The 16084-nt window shown below is 35.7% G+C and overlaps 1 protein-coding gene across 1 annotated transcript; it reads left to right on the forward strand.

The window, feature by feature from the left end:
* The first annotated feature begins 12735 nt into the window (after nt 1–12735).
* LOC139975941 (uncharacterized) lies at nt 12736–15537 on the forward strand. Its single transcript, XM_071984238.1, has 2 exons — nt 12736–12961; nt 14064–15537. Exons 1-2 carry the CDS (start codon nt 12778–12780, stop codon nt 14804–14806), a joined length of 927 nt encoding a protein of 308 aa, XP_071840339.1. The 5' UTR covers nt 12736–12777; the 3' UTR covers nt 14807–15537.
* The last annotated feature ends 547 nt before the right edge of the window (nt 15538–16084 follow it).

A 16084-nucleotide genomic window follows, 5' to 3' on the forward strand; every position in this document is an offset into this window, starting at 1 on the left:
TCCTGGATGCATATATCCTGTGGAAGTTCCCATCCGAGACATAAACGGTTGATACCATCTTCATGGTACCCGAGCCCAACTGGTACTTGAACATGACATAGCCATCGATCACGGCTAGACCGATGATATCTGAGCCGCCGTTCCACATGATGAGACCGTTGTCTTCTTCCGTCTTGATCACCTCAAAGACGTTATTGCTTTATGCTTTGGTCCTGCAAAATGAACACAGACAGTCTCTTCTCAGCCGGCAAATTTCCTAAAAGTTTGAACGTTAATGAGGTAGACGATAAAAGTAAAATGAAAACATGAACGGCTACTAAAACTGGATCAATACGGATACTTCAATCGTCGTCTTGAGCTAAGGTTTGTTGGTGTTTGCTGAAAAGGTTTATTTCTGGCTAATTCCCAGGTTTTTCTTTCAACAATTAGCTTTGTTCCAATTCTAAGTTTCCTAGTTTATTAAAGTGTTATATTTGTACCTTAATCTCTGATTTTTTAATTTTTTTTAAAATGTTTTCATTTGATATCAAACTTCATTTTCTCTACCTATTGAACTACATTGTTAAATGAGATTTCAGGATGCAACAGTATCAACATAATCCCCTAAAGCTGGCCACACACTGCCCTAACTGAATGCGACCCTACTTGATTCTACCGTCATAACATGGCAAATTACAGAGAAACACAGGATATATTTTGTTTATGACCTAAAGATGCTCTCATACTACCATACTGCTATGCGCAAGGACGATGGCAATATATGCAAGAAAACGAGTATCAAAAACTAGGTCAAAATGATTGAGTTATGAATTAAATTAAAAACCAACCAGCTATAAATATCCTATCATTCCTTATTAAAACAAAAAGACATTAGTTGAAACTTTGAGACAGATGACTCACACGTTTGTAATCTGATTGTTGTATTTGTATTGCTGATTCCCGGTTGATACCTTCCATGACATTGTAGGGGTAGAGCCTTGGTCCATGGTGGTTGCCCGTCTAGGGGGTGCTGTGGTGGTCAATGGAGTGGAGGTGGGAAGCTTGTGATACTCTTTGAAGATTTGGGTTTGGTTTGGTCATCCATAGATGAAGTCATCATCTCTTGGATGATGATAATTTCATGGTGGTATCCTTGATCACGTCCGTCATTCTGGGTGTCATCGCCTCTTGCATAGTCTTAGTCGAGGTCCATCGGTGTTTTGGCATCGGTCATCTCTGGGAATGAGTCATCGCCTGGCGTCATCTGATGACGTCGGTCCTCTCCGTCCGCTGGTGTTATTGGGGTACCTGCTGTCATGTCCCTCATCGGTGAAACCATGTCCGATACTTCCATCATCGCCTTGGTCTCTTCTCCATCACCATCCTCCTCCAAATCTGTGGCCATGTCATGGTCTGTCATCATCTGCATACTTGCACCTGTTACCATGAAAACGGGTCCTGCCTTCACCATGTCCATGTCCCCATCTGTTGCTGTATCTGTTCCCATATCATCATCTGTTGTGAGACCAATGAAACAGAAATACAAACTTTATCAAATGTAACATAAACTATTTTGTACAATAACAATCATGACTTTTAAACTTTTAACACCTGACGTATTTGTTTAGTCGATATTCTTGTCTTACATTTTTCTATGTTACCCGATGGTTTCCCATTTTTATGCTGTGCAAATCGTGGGTATGATCCATTCTCGACAATGGTGGCATCGGTTTCCAGCAGATGCGCACTATCTTTGAGTATTTTACAAGTCTCAGGCATAGAAAAACATAACGAAGAAATAAGAATTTAATCAATCAGTTTCCTTCACGGTTCGCTCCAGCCATTTCAAAGAAATGAAATTCCAGAAACTTTTATAATAAAGATTTTATGCAGCAACTTTGCAACTTCTTCATTATTAGAAATGAAAACTAGTCACTCTCTTAAAATGAACTACTATGTTTTTCAATATCGCAAACCTACAAAAATAAAAACAATTGGAGCAGCAGAATAAACTACTTTTATAGGTATGCGACAACCAATAGTAACCTAACCCATAGTCGAAGTCAACAACCCCCGACACGCATCTATCTCCATCCTGTCCAAGTTCCCCTGGTATGTTAGGCCATACGGAAAATAACTGCTGATTTAATGTCAGTACGAATTAAAATTATTACTGGCATTAATTATAATTATATATATATTCATTATAATTATATATATATATATTAATTATAATTATAACCCCTGATAACCCATGATAACCTCTGATAACCCATGATAACCTCTGATAACCACTGACAACCAGATATTCAGGTCTTGACACACTAATGGAACGTAAATTATTGCTCTTCCAATGGGGAAGGAAACTAGTTAATTCAGTATTCATAGTTTTGGTCACATGTCTTGTCTTGATATCTTGTCCTGTCTTGTCTTCTATCGTGTTGAAGTGTTTGGACAATTACATCAACATTGTCCTTTGCATCAACCTTAAAAATAAGCCCTGCAAAAAGCAATGCGTTATATTTGAGACCGAACCACTTTTTTCCTTTAATATAATGAAAAAAATACAAAACATATATATGAAAGAAAAGAAGTTGCTGAAACTTGACCTGGATTTGAATTTGAAAAGTGATAAAGTGACCTGCCTACACACAACAACTACACCCTTGACAGTTCTGTTACTATACAAACCACTTTGGTCGGTAGTATGAAGAGCATGACCCTAGATCAGAATGTGCCCGAGTCAATTCTTCCCAAAGCAGTGATATCAAGAAGAGGTCGCTAGACCAGAATATATCTGCACCAATTTGCTATGTTCACCAAGGCATCAATCATTGTGTGGAGGCAGGCAGGTGTATCTGTCAAGCTTTGTGAAGTGTTATGACGTTTTTGAAGTTAGGAAATATGTTAGAAAGTCCACCACATATACAGTTTGATAATTAGACCAAAGAAAATCTAGTTTTAATTTGTTCTTGTCCTGTTTAAAATTGCAGCATGAAATAAAACACAAACAATATAGAGGGGGGGGGGGGACAATACAATATGTTACAACACATCTATCAAAAAATGTCTTCGAGTGCTAGCATATAGTTGTAAGTCCATTCGCATGTCTAACGTAACTAAGAAAAAAACATGAAATTATAGAATTAAAGCAAAATGCTGAATTTCAGTTTAAGTATTAATACATTAATATCCTTGAAGCTTTGTTATCCGAAACAAAACTTCATACTTTTGCATAAACAGATTCCAGGCTGGCATATATATATATATATATATATATATATCCTCCATATTCCGAAGCCCATCCGGTCACCACTTCAACTTTTTTCCGAGAATTCAGTGACCTCCTTGAAAACTGTGTGCTTTGTCCTGAAAAACTTATTCTTACTGGCGATTTTAATATTCATGTGGATGATCACACCTAGTACTGATGCGACTAAATTTACTGATATTATGAATACGTTTAGTCTCCAGCAACATGTCTCCATTCCAACTCACGACTCCGGACACACCCTTGATTTAATCATCACACGATCCACTAACGATATCGTGTTATCATCTCCACTAGCTGCTTTAAAAGTGTCTGATCATTGGTCAATTAGATGTTATCTTGACCTTCCTATTACCAAACATTCAACCAAAGAAATTAAATACCGGAAATATCGAAGTATTCATATTGATCAATTTTGTACAGATATTTTGCAATCCTCATTATGCACAACTGAATGGCTTGATTTAGAGAGTTTAATTGAATGCTATGATCGTACTTTAACATCTGTCCTTGATATCCACGCACCAGTTCTGACCAGAGTAATTACCGTTAGGCCAACAGTACCTTGGTTCTCCGATCATTTGAAAATTTTACGTTCCGCTTGTCGAAAGGCTGAGAGAGTTTTCCGCAAATCTGGTCTTGAAACTCACAGACGGGTCCATCGCTCTTTGCGGAATGAGTATTCATTCCATCTGGACTATGCTAAAAAGTCCTTTAATACATCAACCATCCGGGACTGTGAAGGCGACACCAGGAAACTGTTTACTGTTGTAAAGTCATTGTGTAATAAAAAGCAAGTTGTTTCTTATCCGCCACACCAGAATACTATGGAACTTGTTAATGACTTCGGACAATTTTTTATATCTAAAATTGATAAAATTAATGCAAACATTGATTCCATTGCTACTGGTCCTTTTGAACCTTATGTTCAACAGCATTTCCATTCGAAGTTGACTGGGTTCAAGCCACTTTCTATCGATGAAGTTCGCACAATTATCAAATCCTCCAATACGGCTACCTGCAATCTTGACCCAATACCCACTTGGTTACTTAGAAAGTGTCTTGACCCCCTTTTGCCTGTATTGACTACCATGATAAATCTTTCACTTAAAGATGGTAATGTTCCTGACAAATGGAAGATTGCTACCGTTACTCCATTGTTAAAGAAAGCAGGTTTGGACCCTATCTATTCTAATTATAGACCAATAAGTAATTTGAGTTATGTTTCTAAGTTAGTTGAACGAGCTGTAGTTAATGAGATTGTCTCACATTGTTCATCACATGCTCCTTTTCCTGATTGCCAATCTGCGTACAGGCAAAATCACTCTACAGAAACTGCACTTATGAAAATTCATAGTGATATATTGATGAATATGGACCAACAACAATGCACTCTTTTAATCCTGTTGGATTTGAGTGCAGCGTTCGATACTGTTAACCATGATATTCTTATGAACATATTGCGTACCCAATTTGGTATTGTTAATAATGCACAAAAATGGATTGGTAATTATCTGTCTTTCAGAAAACAGCATGTAGGCCTATCTATAGAACATATCTCATCGAAAGATTTTTCTTTGAATTGTGGTGTACCACAGGGCAGCTGTCTCGGTCCTGTTCTTTTTCTTTGTTATGTTTCTCAGTTGTTTACCATGGTCTCTAAACACCTTCCTAACGCACATAGTTATGCTGATGATACACAGTAATATTTATCTTTCAATGCTGGTTCTCTGTTATCTGAGGAACGGGCTGTTCTGGCAATGCAATCACTTATATTCGAAATAAGACATTGGATGATCAGCAATAGGCTAATGATCAATGATTCTAAGACTGAGTTTCTTTTAATTGGGATTCGCCAACAAGTTGCTAAGACTCGGGTTCAGATGATAAAAGTAGGTAACGTGGGTATTAAGCCATGTGATAGTGCAAAAAATCTTGGGGTTTATCTTGACAGCAACATGTCAAGGGACATTCATATTGGAAAAGTTTGCTCAAGGGCATACCATGGACTCTATAATATTCGTCAGATCAGAAAATTCCTGGATGAGGACTGTACTAAAACTCTTATTAATGCTTTTGTAATTAGTCACATCGACTACTGTAATGCACTCTTGATTGGTTTACCTGATTATAAGCTTCGTAGAGTTCAAATGGTACTTAATGGAGCGGCTCGTTTGATTTACGCTCTTCCTAAATTTTGTCATATTACTTTTACTTTACAATCTCTTCATTGGTTACCTGTACAGCAGCGCATTAAATTTAAACTAATCTTGCAAGTATTTAAATGTTTAAAAGGTCTTGCACCTAAGTATTTATGTGATATGATCTCGGTGAAGTCTAGTTGTTACTCTTTGCGCTCACATTCTCGAATCACACTGCATGTTCCTTGTATCAATCATAATACATTAGGCAATAGGGCTTTTGCCTACAAAGGACCTCGGTTGTGGAATTCACTTCCGGTGGAATTGATGCGTATCGACTCCCTGACCCTAGATGCTTTCAAGATAAAGTTAAAAACATATCTGTTTAAGCTTGCTTATTCTGATTGACCTGACTGGTTGGCTTTTTCCTTGTTAAGCGCTTTTGAATGTTTTGTACAAAATTAGCGCTATATAAATGCATTTATTATTATTATTATATATATATATATATATATATATATATATATATATATATATATATATATATATATATATATATATATATATATATATATATATATATATATATATATATATAAGGCCCGTGGTTCGAATCCCGGTGGAGGCTGAAAGTTTCTTCACTGTTCTTAATTTTCCAACTCATTACGATTTTCATTTATATATATATATATATATATATATATATATATATATATATATATATATATTTAAATATTGGAAAGGTTGATTTTTAACCGTCTCAATGCTTTCTTTGATAAGTTTCATATTCTCAATGAAAATCAATTTGGTTTTCGCCCTGGCCACTCTACAGAACTTGCTTTGGTCAATGCAGTGGATAAAATTCATAGTGCTCTTGATTCGGGTGATAATTGTATTGGTGTTTTTTTAGACCTTTCCAAAGCATTCGATACCATCGATCATGGAATTCTTCTGGGGAAATTATCACATTACGGTATTAGAGGTCTAGCTCTTTCTCTCATTTCAAGTTATTTGTTTAACAGGCAACAGTACGTTTCTTTTTCTGGAATCAATTCTGATAATCGTTCAGTTAAGTGCGGAGTTCCTCAAGGGTCTATATTAGGTCCACTTCTTTTTATAATTTACGTAAATGATATTTGCAACGTCTCTACAAATTGCTCGATTGTCCTTTTTGCTGATGACACTAATATTTTTTTCTCTGACAGCAATGTAGAAACTCTTAAAGTAACCATATGTAATGAATTAAATGCGTTTTATGATTGGTTTTCTGCTAACAAACTGTCTTTGAATATTGATAAAACAAATTATGTGGTATTTGGTAACTCCTCTAGAACATTAAATGCTGATTTATATATGCATGGTATTTGCCTTAAAAGAGTCGATAATGTTAAATTTCTTGGTGTGTATATTGACTCTCAGCTCTCTTGGAAAGTCCATATCAATCATGTTTGTAAACAAGTTTCTAGAGGTGTAGGTATTTTATCTAAGTTAAAATATACTTTTCCAAGGAAAATTCTGAGATCTATTTACTATAGTATTATATTTCCTCATCTATCGTACTGCTCTTCAGTTTGGTCTGGTACTTTCAATACTAATCTTAATAAGCTTGTCATTCTCCAAAAACGGGCTGTGAGGCACATAACGTCTTCAGCTCCACGTGATAATACCAGTCATTTATTCTCCTCCTTAAACATGCTCAAATTCACTGATCTCATTTCTTTAAATGTTCTGACATTTACTTATCGTGCTATGAACAATCTGCTTCCAAATTCTTTTGCTACCTTTTATACAATTGGCCACTCTATTCACAATTATAATACTAGACAAGCTGGTCATTTGCGTGCTTCTTTTTGTCGTAATTCAAAGAGCAAACAAAGCCTCCGTAATCGATCTATTTCTTTGTGGAACAATCTTCCGATTAACTTGAAATCTTATACTTCTGTGGCTTCGTTCAGGCGACATCTGAAAAATTACTATGAAAGCCTTTATTGATTGTATCCGTTGTAAGGGGTGGGAGTAGGTGGTGGTGGTTGCAGGGGGGGGGTAGTGTTATTTGTCTTATGTGTTAAGGTTATCTGTTTGTTTTTTTTTTGTTTTGTTTTTTTGGGGGGGGGGGGTTCTTCTTCTTTTTTTTTTTAGGTGTTAAGGTTTTCCATTTTCTTTGATGGGAGTACTCTATTCGATTAAGCCCACAAGGGTTTCTTAGTGTACTTCCTTTCACATATTTACTTATTTGCAGTTATATTGTCTTGTTCACCTTGTATTACTATGTGTTAAAAACAATAAATTAAATCAATTAAATCAATATATATAAATATATATATATATATATATATATATATATATATATATATATATATATATATATATATATATATATATATATATATATATAAATATATATATATATATATATATATATATATATATATATATATATATATATATATATATATATATATTCACTGCTTATTTTTCTGGACATGGCGTTCACTTCCTGGACACCACTGTGACCCTACAAAATGGTTCACTCAAAACAGACTTGTTCAATAAACTCACGAACAAGCACAACTACCTCTTACCAAGCAGTTGCCATCCACGTCACTGTACCAGAAATATTCCGTACAGTCAAGCGTTGCGCATTCGACGCATTTGCTCCTCTGAAGTCGATTTTGATTCACGCACTAAAGAACTGTCACAACACCTCCTAAACAGACAGTATTTTCGGGGTACTATTGAAAATGCCATCAAAAAGGCTAAAAGCAAACCCCGTACCGAAACATTGACGTACAAAACTCGTCAAACCAGTTCCAAAAGGGAACCATTGGTTACTGAATACCACCCTGGTCTCCCACCACTGGCTAATATCATTCAGAAGAATTTTCACCTACTTCAAGGCACCGAACGCCTGAAATCAGTTTTCCCAGAATTACCTGTCATCGCTTTTAAAAGACCCAGCAACCTACGGGATATCTTAGTTCGGGCATCCTTTCGGGATGACACCCCATTAGGGGAAAGCAAAACAGAAACTAAAGGATCATCGCCCTGTACACAAAATTGCAAAACGTGCTTACTTGTCGATTCGACCGGGGCTTTTCAGAGCAACCAAACCAAACGCACGTTCCAAATTCGGCACAAAATTAACTGCCTATCCAAAAATGTCATTTACCTCATCTACTGCAATATTTGTAACTTACAATACATTGGAGAGTCAAAAAACACTCTTAGAATGAGAATGACACAACATAGATCGGCGATCAAAACAAAAACGATCTACCAACCTGTTGCAAATCACTTCAATCTCCAAAATCATTCAATTGAGAATTTGCGTGTTATTGCCATTGACCAGAACGATTCTTGGACAGATAAATCTAGGAAAGCGAAAGAAAATTTCTGGGAACTAAACCTAAAGACCACGGCACCATTCGGTTTGTATTTGTATATTTGTATATTTATTTCTTTCATCACAATTTACAGTGTGACGGGAAGTCTCCTATAAAGCCTGTAAGGCTGAACAAAGTAGGAGACTCCCCAAAAAGAAAAAAGAAAGAAAAACTTAAGAATAGAAAAAGAAAAGTTAATAGTAGCATCTACAATGATGAAATAATCGAATTGACTCTACTTGAAATTAATAATGTTAATAAGCAATCCTAACAATCTTTATAATGATCTTAATCACAAACACACACAAGAATAAATCCATCAATAGTGAGAAATAATTACAGTTTGGAGATTCCTTTTGAATACAGAATAAGAAGGCTTATTCTTAACATTATCCTGGAGATTATTCCACGTTTTTATAGCACGAATACGAGGGTTAAAAGAACTTAAAGTACTTTGTTGGGATAAAACATGGGCGTTATTACAATGGCGTGTTTGATGGTTGTGGATTAGTCTATTACTATATATAAAATCTTTAAAAGCCTCGGGTAGCAATCCATTCCATGCTTTGTATGCAAAACATCAGAAACGATTTGCCGTCCCAGATAAACCAAAACAATTCCTTTACAATTACGACGGAATCGGATTAAAATAATCCGACGCGGATTAAAATAATCCGAATTTCTAAAACTTCTGCTCAATTCAGCAGAAATCACTAAGTCGCTTTGCCTTTACAACCATGCCGACATCTTCTCTATAAAATAGTTTCAATTCCTGCTACTCCTTGTCACTTTCGGTGATCATGCACTGAAGAAGAGCTAGTTTTGCTCGAAAGCTCTGCAAAAACCAAACATTGGCTGTTTTACTTCCAATCACTTACCTAATTCAATTATTGTATCTCACTCGAGATCCAGCCTTTCTCTAAATGCAGCATAGTTGTTTAACAGTTTTTCCGTTATTCCTATATATATATATATATATATATATATATATATATATATATATATATATATATATATATATATATATAAATGAAAATCGTAATGAGTTGGAAAATCAAGAACAGTGAAAAAACTTATGCGGATAACATTGATACCATGCAACGTTGCCTAACGTATAAAAGAAGACTCACCTTCAAATAACTAAGAAAACAAACTTAAGAATAAACAACAATCTAAAAACAGAAACACGAATTGAGTTCAAACCAACAGAGAATTAATGCTGGTAGAAACGCATATCTAACTCGGCAATTATTTTACATGGCAAATTTAATTGCTTGCAATATTCGTTTCCATTTCCAATTATTGTATGATATAATCAACGATTCCAATAGAGGCATTAATAACCGTATAAAATGTACTCCGAAATTTTAAAATGTAATGTCTTACAATAAATGAAAGTGAAAAGAAAAATTAGCGAAAGTGAGGGCATATTTTTAATATATATATATATATACATCTGTATTTGCCGCATTGAACGTGGCTGCATAATTGAATGACATCTAAACATATTGAGAATGATATTAATAGGTTTCAATATTTCAATTTAATTAAAACTTTACCAATACAGAGTTTTTCAAACTATTAATGAAGATAATATGAGAGGTATGTAACCTAAACAAGAAAATATAAGGAGGAAATAATGTGACTTTGTTCCCACTCTAAACTGTGTTGTTGTAATACTGAATGTTGTAAAACTAGTATGGAAGAGGAATGTCCAATTATGTGTGTACGGGATTTTTTTTATGGAAGCATTACCGTAACTTCCAAAATACTTTCAATCTCGCAAAATCAATAGTTGTAAAGGAACAGATAAGAGAGACTTAACACTGAGTCTCTTCGAAATATAAGACGTACAAGCAATGTATTGCTTTCTGTTCTTTCTTCTTCTTTTTTCTTTTTCTTTTTTTCATTAACAGTGAATCAGGAAAGCTACTTTTCGTTAATTTGTTTTTCTACAACCTCACATAGTACAAGTGTACAAAATAACAACAATTAAATGAACAAGATGAAGTAGAGGGAAGTAAAACTAATAACCCTCCCTAATAAACTGAAAACAAAGTTTAATCAGAACATATAGAAAAACAACAACGGAATTACAGAGAAAGTAAACAAAACAAAACAAACTTATTTAATAATACGTATTCCAACTTCAAGACCAAACCTACCCTCACAACCCCCCCCCCCCCCCCACACCCTCACTAAAATCAACAGCTAGATTGGTGTCTTTAGTTTTATAAACGTCATGCCAACCATATGCCTGTCGTGATGAATTATGAAAATTGGAAAATGGTCACTGATGGTCACTGATATCAATGGTCACTGTTATTAGTAAACCAGATTCGTCAATTTGAACTTTGGAATCAATATTTTCTACATTGGTGATTATATGTTGTCGATGAGAGAAGCTATACTGCAACTTGTCAATCTCGTGGGATTGTTGATGGTTGTACTAAACGTACAAGCAACGATATTATTTACAAACTCAGATGACTTACAGCTCGGTCAATATTAAAGTCACCCATTACGTAACAATACTGAACTTCTAATCACATCTTACTAAGAACATCATACGCATGATCAATGACTAACTGTACATGTAATCATTGAATCTAGCAGTATAGTGCCATCAACAGGATGATACACCACTCCCATATGACTTAGTAGGAAGACGCATTTCTATAAAAAATACATTCAATATATATGTTTAAATAAGAAGTTCTCTACGAGAGATAAACTGAAACTCGTTACTGATAAACAATCCTACACCTCGTTTTTGTCTTACGATGACTTTCAATTAATATGTAAATACCCTAAGATATCCTATGTAGATATCCTTAAACCTATTTTCATTGAGCCATTTTTCAGTAAATCCAAAGACCGAAACGTTACGATGCAGTGATTTTAGGTGATTAATGTTCCTCGCCAAGCTACGGCTGTTAAGATGGAAAACAATGAAAGTGCCCTTTTCCAATCCATTAAGATCATCATTTATGAAAATACATTGAATGTTTGCAAAAGTATGTACTCAAATTACCGGGAATCTTATTTTTGAATAAGTCGTGCATGGTTCCTTCTATATCAATTGAGCCAGCCAAACAAGATCTGAATTCTTCGTTATTAGCGATAATGAAAAAAAGCAGATTACATAAATTTCTTAATGGCATAGGAAAGCATGGCAGCAGAAAATGTCATCTTGGAGACTTTCCTAATTTCTATATTTGTTATGATCTTAACAGTGGTTGCATGTAGTACATGTCGGCTCAGTATCGTTCGATCAAATTTCGTGGAGAGAAAATAATAAACAAAAGACACGAAAAGTACCATAAAAACAAAAACTATATGAGCATACTAAAATAATTTCAACACAAAACAAGAGTAGAGAGACTAAGTATACAAGGTTTGTAATCAAGTGTACAATGTTTTCAGAATTTGACCTCAGTATTGACAGTTGATCTTGACAGAATGGAGTATTATCCTTACAGTTAATAAAGTGCATCCACAATACAAGTATAAAGTACATTGACCAAACACTTTTTTTTAATGATAGTGTTTACAAACTAAGATGTAACACACATGTAAAATCACGCATATATAAGGCAAGCAATAATCGACGCACCTTTTGACTTCGGCAAGAGACTAACAAAAACGTGTATACCTCCTTCTCTTCAGAAGGATAACACGATGGAATTGAAATGCTGTATAGAATCAAACAGCGGAAATGTGGTTGACTGTTAAAAAAAAAGCGCTTACGTAGTCGATAGCCCCTCTGGGGAATTTTCATATGTCAATAAAACCAAAACTAAAAAAGTAAAAAGAAAACTTCCAGTCATTTTAACTTAATTCTAAACGTTCTTTTGAATGTAACGAATATGTAGAACAAAAATGCCACCTCTTCGCATCCGTAAATAGAGATGGCTGGGTATAAATTTCCTGGTATTCTTGTTGAAAAGCTCACTCAGAACAGAAAGTTTCGCTACTTGAAGACCGAATTTCACCAACGAAGATGAAGTCGTTTTTGGTTGTAACTATCTTCTACATGTTCTACTTCATTCAAACCTCTGAAGCAGACGAATTTGCTAATCTTACACGCGTGGGCTATTCGGGAACCATCGTGCTCTTTCCAGTACCAAGGGAGAGAGTTGCCAGTAAAATTAACCAACTAAATGCATTAATTCCGGATCAAGAAGGTAAGACATATCGCGTACGACTTCTGTATTAGAGATGAAAAGCTTTCTCCGATCTCCATTCTGGAGATTTTATTCTTAAATGTTCACACGTCTATCTTGAAATGTCGTCTATGTCATAAATTGACATTGCAATTTATTACAAAAATGTTGACTGTTTTTTGATCACGTGTTTTACTTCCCTGATTGCCGAGTCTGAAAGAAATTTAATATGACGCAGGAAAAAAATGGTAGCCATGACTTCCATATGTGTACATAAAGACAAACCGATTCACTCAAAACGAGTTTATAGAAATTTACGTACAGCAATAAATTATGAATTCCACTTTTATCGACATCTTAATTTATTTTTAATTTGTTTTCGTCTCAATCTTTGTGTGCTGGGAGAAGGAACGGGGACAGGGTTAGAGTTTAAGCACCTAGTACTGGGGACTATATCTGGATGGTCTCCAGAGGCCTTAGTTGCTCTCCATTCGCTCTTGACCTGGTCACCACTCATGCCCATTGTAAATTTAATATGGGCAATTCCTCTTAAGGCTTTAATTAATTGTTGATACAGCTAGATCGTCTATATGTATATTCCTTCTTTGAAGTTACTTATGTTTAATTTTCACTTTTCCTATGATAATTGTCCTCCATCTATATAACTATATAAAGTTCACACAATTGTTAAGCTAGAATGTCCCAGTGTGTTATCTTGTTGCCAAGGTGAGTTCCGGGACACAGATTGGTGAGATCAGAAACTTAGATTTCAGAATAAATCATGATGGTTCTACGTCACACTTCATAAAGATTGCAACCTTTTCAGGCCGTTATTTTATAACTACAATGTATTATATAGATGAATGCATGTATGTCTATTTGCGTGTGTGCGTGTGTGCTCATGGAGGGCGGTGGCTTTAGGGGGTTATGTTGTAAAGTAACGAAGATATGGAGTATAGCAGAGTACCAATGGGGATGGGTCTTAGCACAATTGGGCAAAATGCGTCTCGCGGGCAAGTTTTTTGCACCCCGGCAGGAAGCCTTCAAAATCCCTGTTAATGTGTATGCGAATAGAAATATTAATAAGGTATCTTTTATAAACTTTAATTTACCATTTTCAAAGGAACTCTGAATTTACCTAACTACCCCATTCTTCCGGAGTTCCTTCAGCCGGACGAACACGTCGTTGGCATCTCCATTGGACACCTCTCGGCCCAATCATTCATCGATACCTTAACCTGCGATGTTGCTGAAAAATACTCATTGAAAACTGCCACAATTCAATTCTTTGTGCCGTATTTGACCGGACCGGACCCTAATGATCTGCCAAATTTTAAGCTTGCTCTTAGCAGTTTTGTGTCAACGGAGAAGCCATTTCTTGACCCTAACATGGCAGTACCCGCTTTTCAAGTTGAAGAACTCATCATAAATGAATTCGGAGTGAGCATGAAAGACGGAGAAGACTATTTCACTGCCTCGTGGAAAGAAGCTGAATCATGCCATATTGTTGATTACGTCATCAACGATGACGTCAATGAATATATTGATGAACTTATGTTTTCTCTTAACCACGAATTGGACTTCTCTGCCTGTGAGTCATCTGATGTGCAGGACGTGGACATGTGCATGGCACGTGAAGAGATGAGTAGCATTTTGGCGCAGAATAGGCTCAACGCGTGCGAGTATTGGACTCCAATGGAACCCTTTACGAAATGCACACTGGAGTACTATGCTCTGGAGTCTATTTCTGAAAAATTCAAAGAGGCGAGTCTGCTCTCGGAGGAAAACACATACCCGATCGTCTTTGAGAAACAGCCTCAAGCAGTCTTTGCTGCAAATATCAAAGTTCCTTGCATTGAATTCTAGCAAATTCAATCACGATAACATATTGGTGGAGGGTAACAAACGAAGATGATTTAGTTTAGAATCTCGAAACATTTCCCGTACATAATAAATGTGACTAACACATATGCTGTTATTTATGTAATACTGTAATAGGAATTTATTGATAGATCATGAACCTGGAAGAATATAAAGAGCCTACTACAAGCTCCGAAATTGTGTTTATTTAACTTACTAATTCATGTTTAAGTCAAGTGCAGTAGGTATAGGAAACAATCTAACGCAGTTAATATTCAATTAAGTTTTGCTTCCCGACTCATCCGTGACTGCCGATAGAGGTACAATTGTTGTAGAATTTGGGTGATAGGTGCTGCCCCATCTTCAATATATCAGATATATCAGATATAAATAGCCTACCCTAGTCTAGCTGAAGCCATTATTTTTTGTTAACATTTAAAGTAATCAATTACGATTGGCGTATTGTTTTTCTTTGGACGACACCTTGAAGATGTTGCGTATCTAACTTGCATGAAGCAACCATTTTCTTCCAAATTAAGGACAATAGAGTTGCTGTATACAAATCTAGCTATTCGACATTGCTTACCTTGTAGAAGTCCTATGCAGGATGGGAAGAGTTTAGCGATATGCATGAGTAACGTTCAGAAGTAACTTGGACGATCCTCCTGGTATCAGCGTTGCTACGTTCTTTAGTTCTGCAGACAATACATCTGGAATAAACGTTTAGTGCAAAGCCACTTGAGATTATTTTTTTAATCAGTTATCCCGTCTATAATCCATCTTAATATCTGTTAGTTGTGTGCTCCCAAGGCCACGTGTTTCTTGTCATACTATTATCGTTAAAATATACACAAGTTCGTTAGTTAATTCCCTCGGAGAAATGTGAGTTTAGTCGTTTCTGTGTCACTTCTAAAATCGCCGCACTTTCGATGCAACGATGGCAGATCTAACAACATCCCATAAATTTCCTTGCCAATGGTTCCCTTTATAAATCAAACAAAAGAAGAAAAAAATATAATTGTGAGAATTCTTTCAATATTTACGCTTGAATCACGAGCATATACAGCAGCTATAACTATGAGAGCAAAGCACATTGCTATGGACTACCAGAGCTAGATGCTTGATGACAACAAAGACCCGAGCACTCGACAAACTATGTTTGCCTAAAATCCCCACAAATCTCCGACAACATGGTAGCCTAACATCTCAAAAGTCAACATGAAAGTCTAGCCTAGCTTTTCGTGTATTCGTTCAAATTGTGTCGCAGTTAGCTGGCACTAAAGT

This window comes from Apostichopus japonicus, chromosome 11 (assembly GCF_037975245.1).
Source record: "Apostichopus japonicus isolate 1M-3 chromosome 11, ASM3797524v1, whole genome shotgun sequence".
Lineage (NCBI taxonomy): Eukaryota > Metazoa > Echinodermata > Holothuroidea > Aspidochirotida > Stichopodidae > Apostichopus > Apostichopus japonicus.

Coding starts and splice junctions, on each gene's coding strand:
- LOC139975941 (XM_071984238.1), top strand. CDS start 12,778: ATGAAGTCGTTTTTGGTTGTAACTATCTTCTACATGTTCTACTTCATT. Junction 12,962..14,063: donor ATTAATTCCGGATCAAGAAG/GTAAGACATATC, acceptor CCATTTTCAAAG/GAACTCTGAATTTACCTAAC.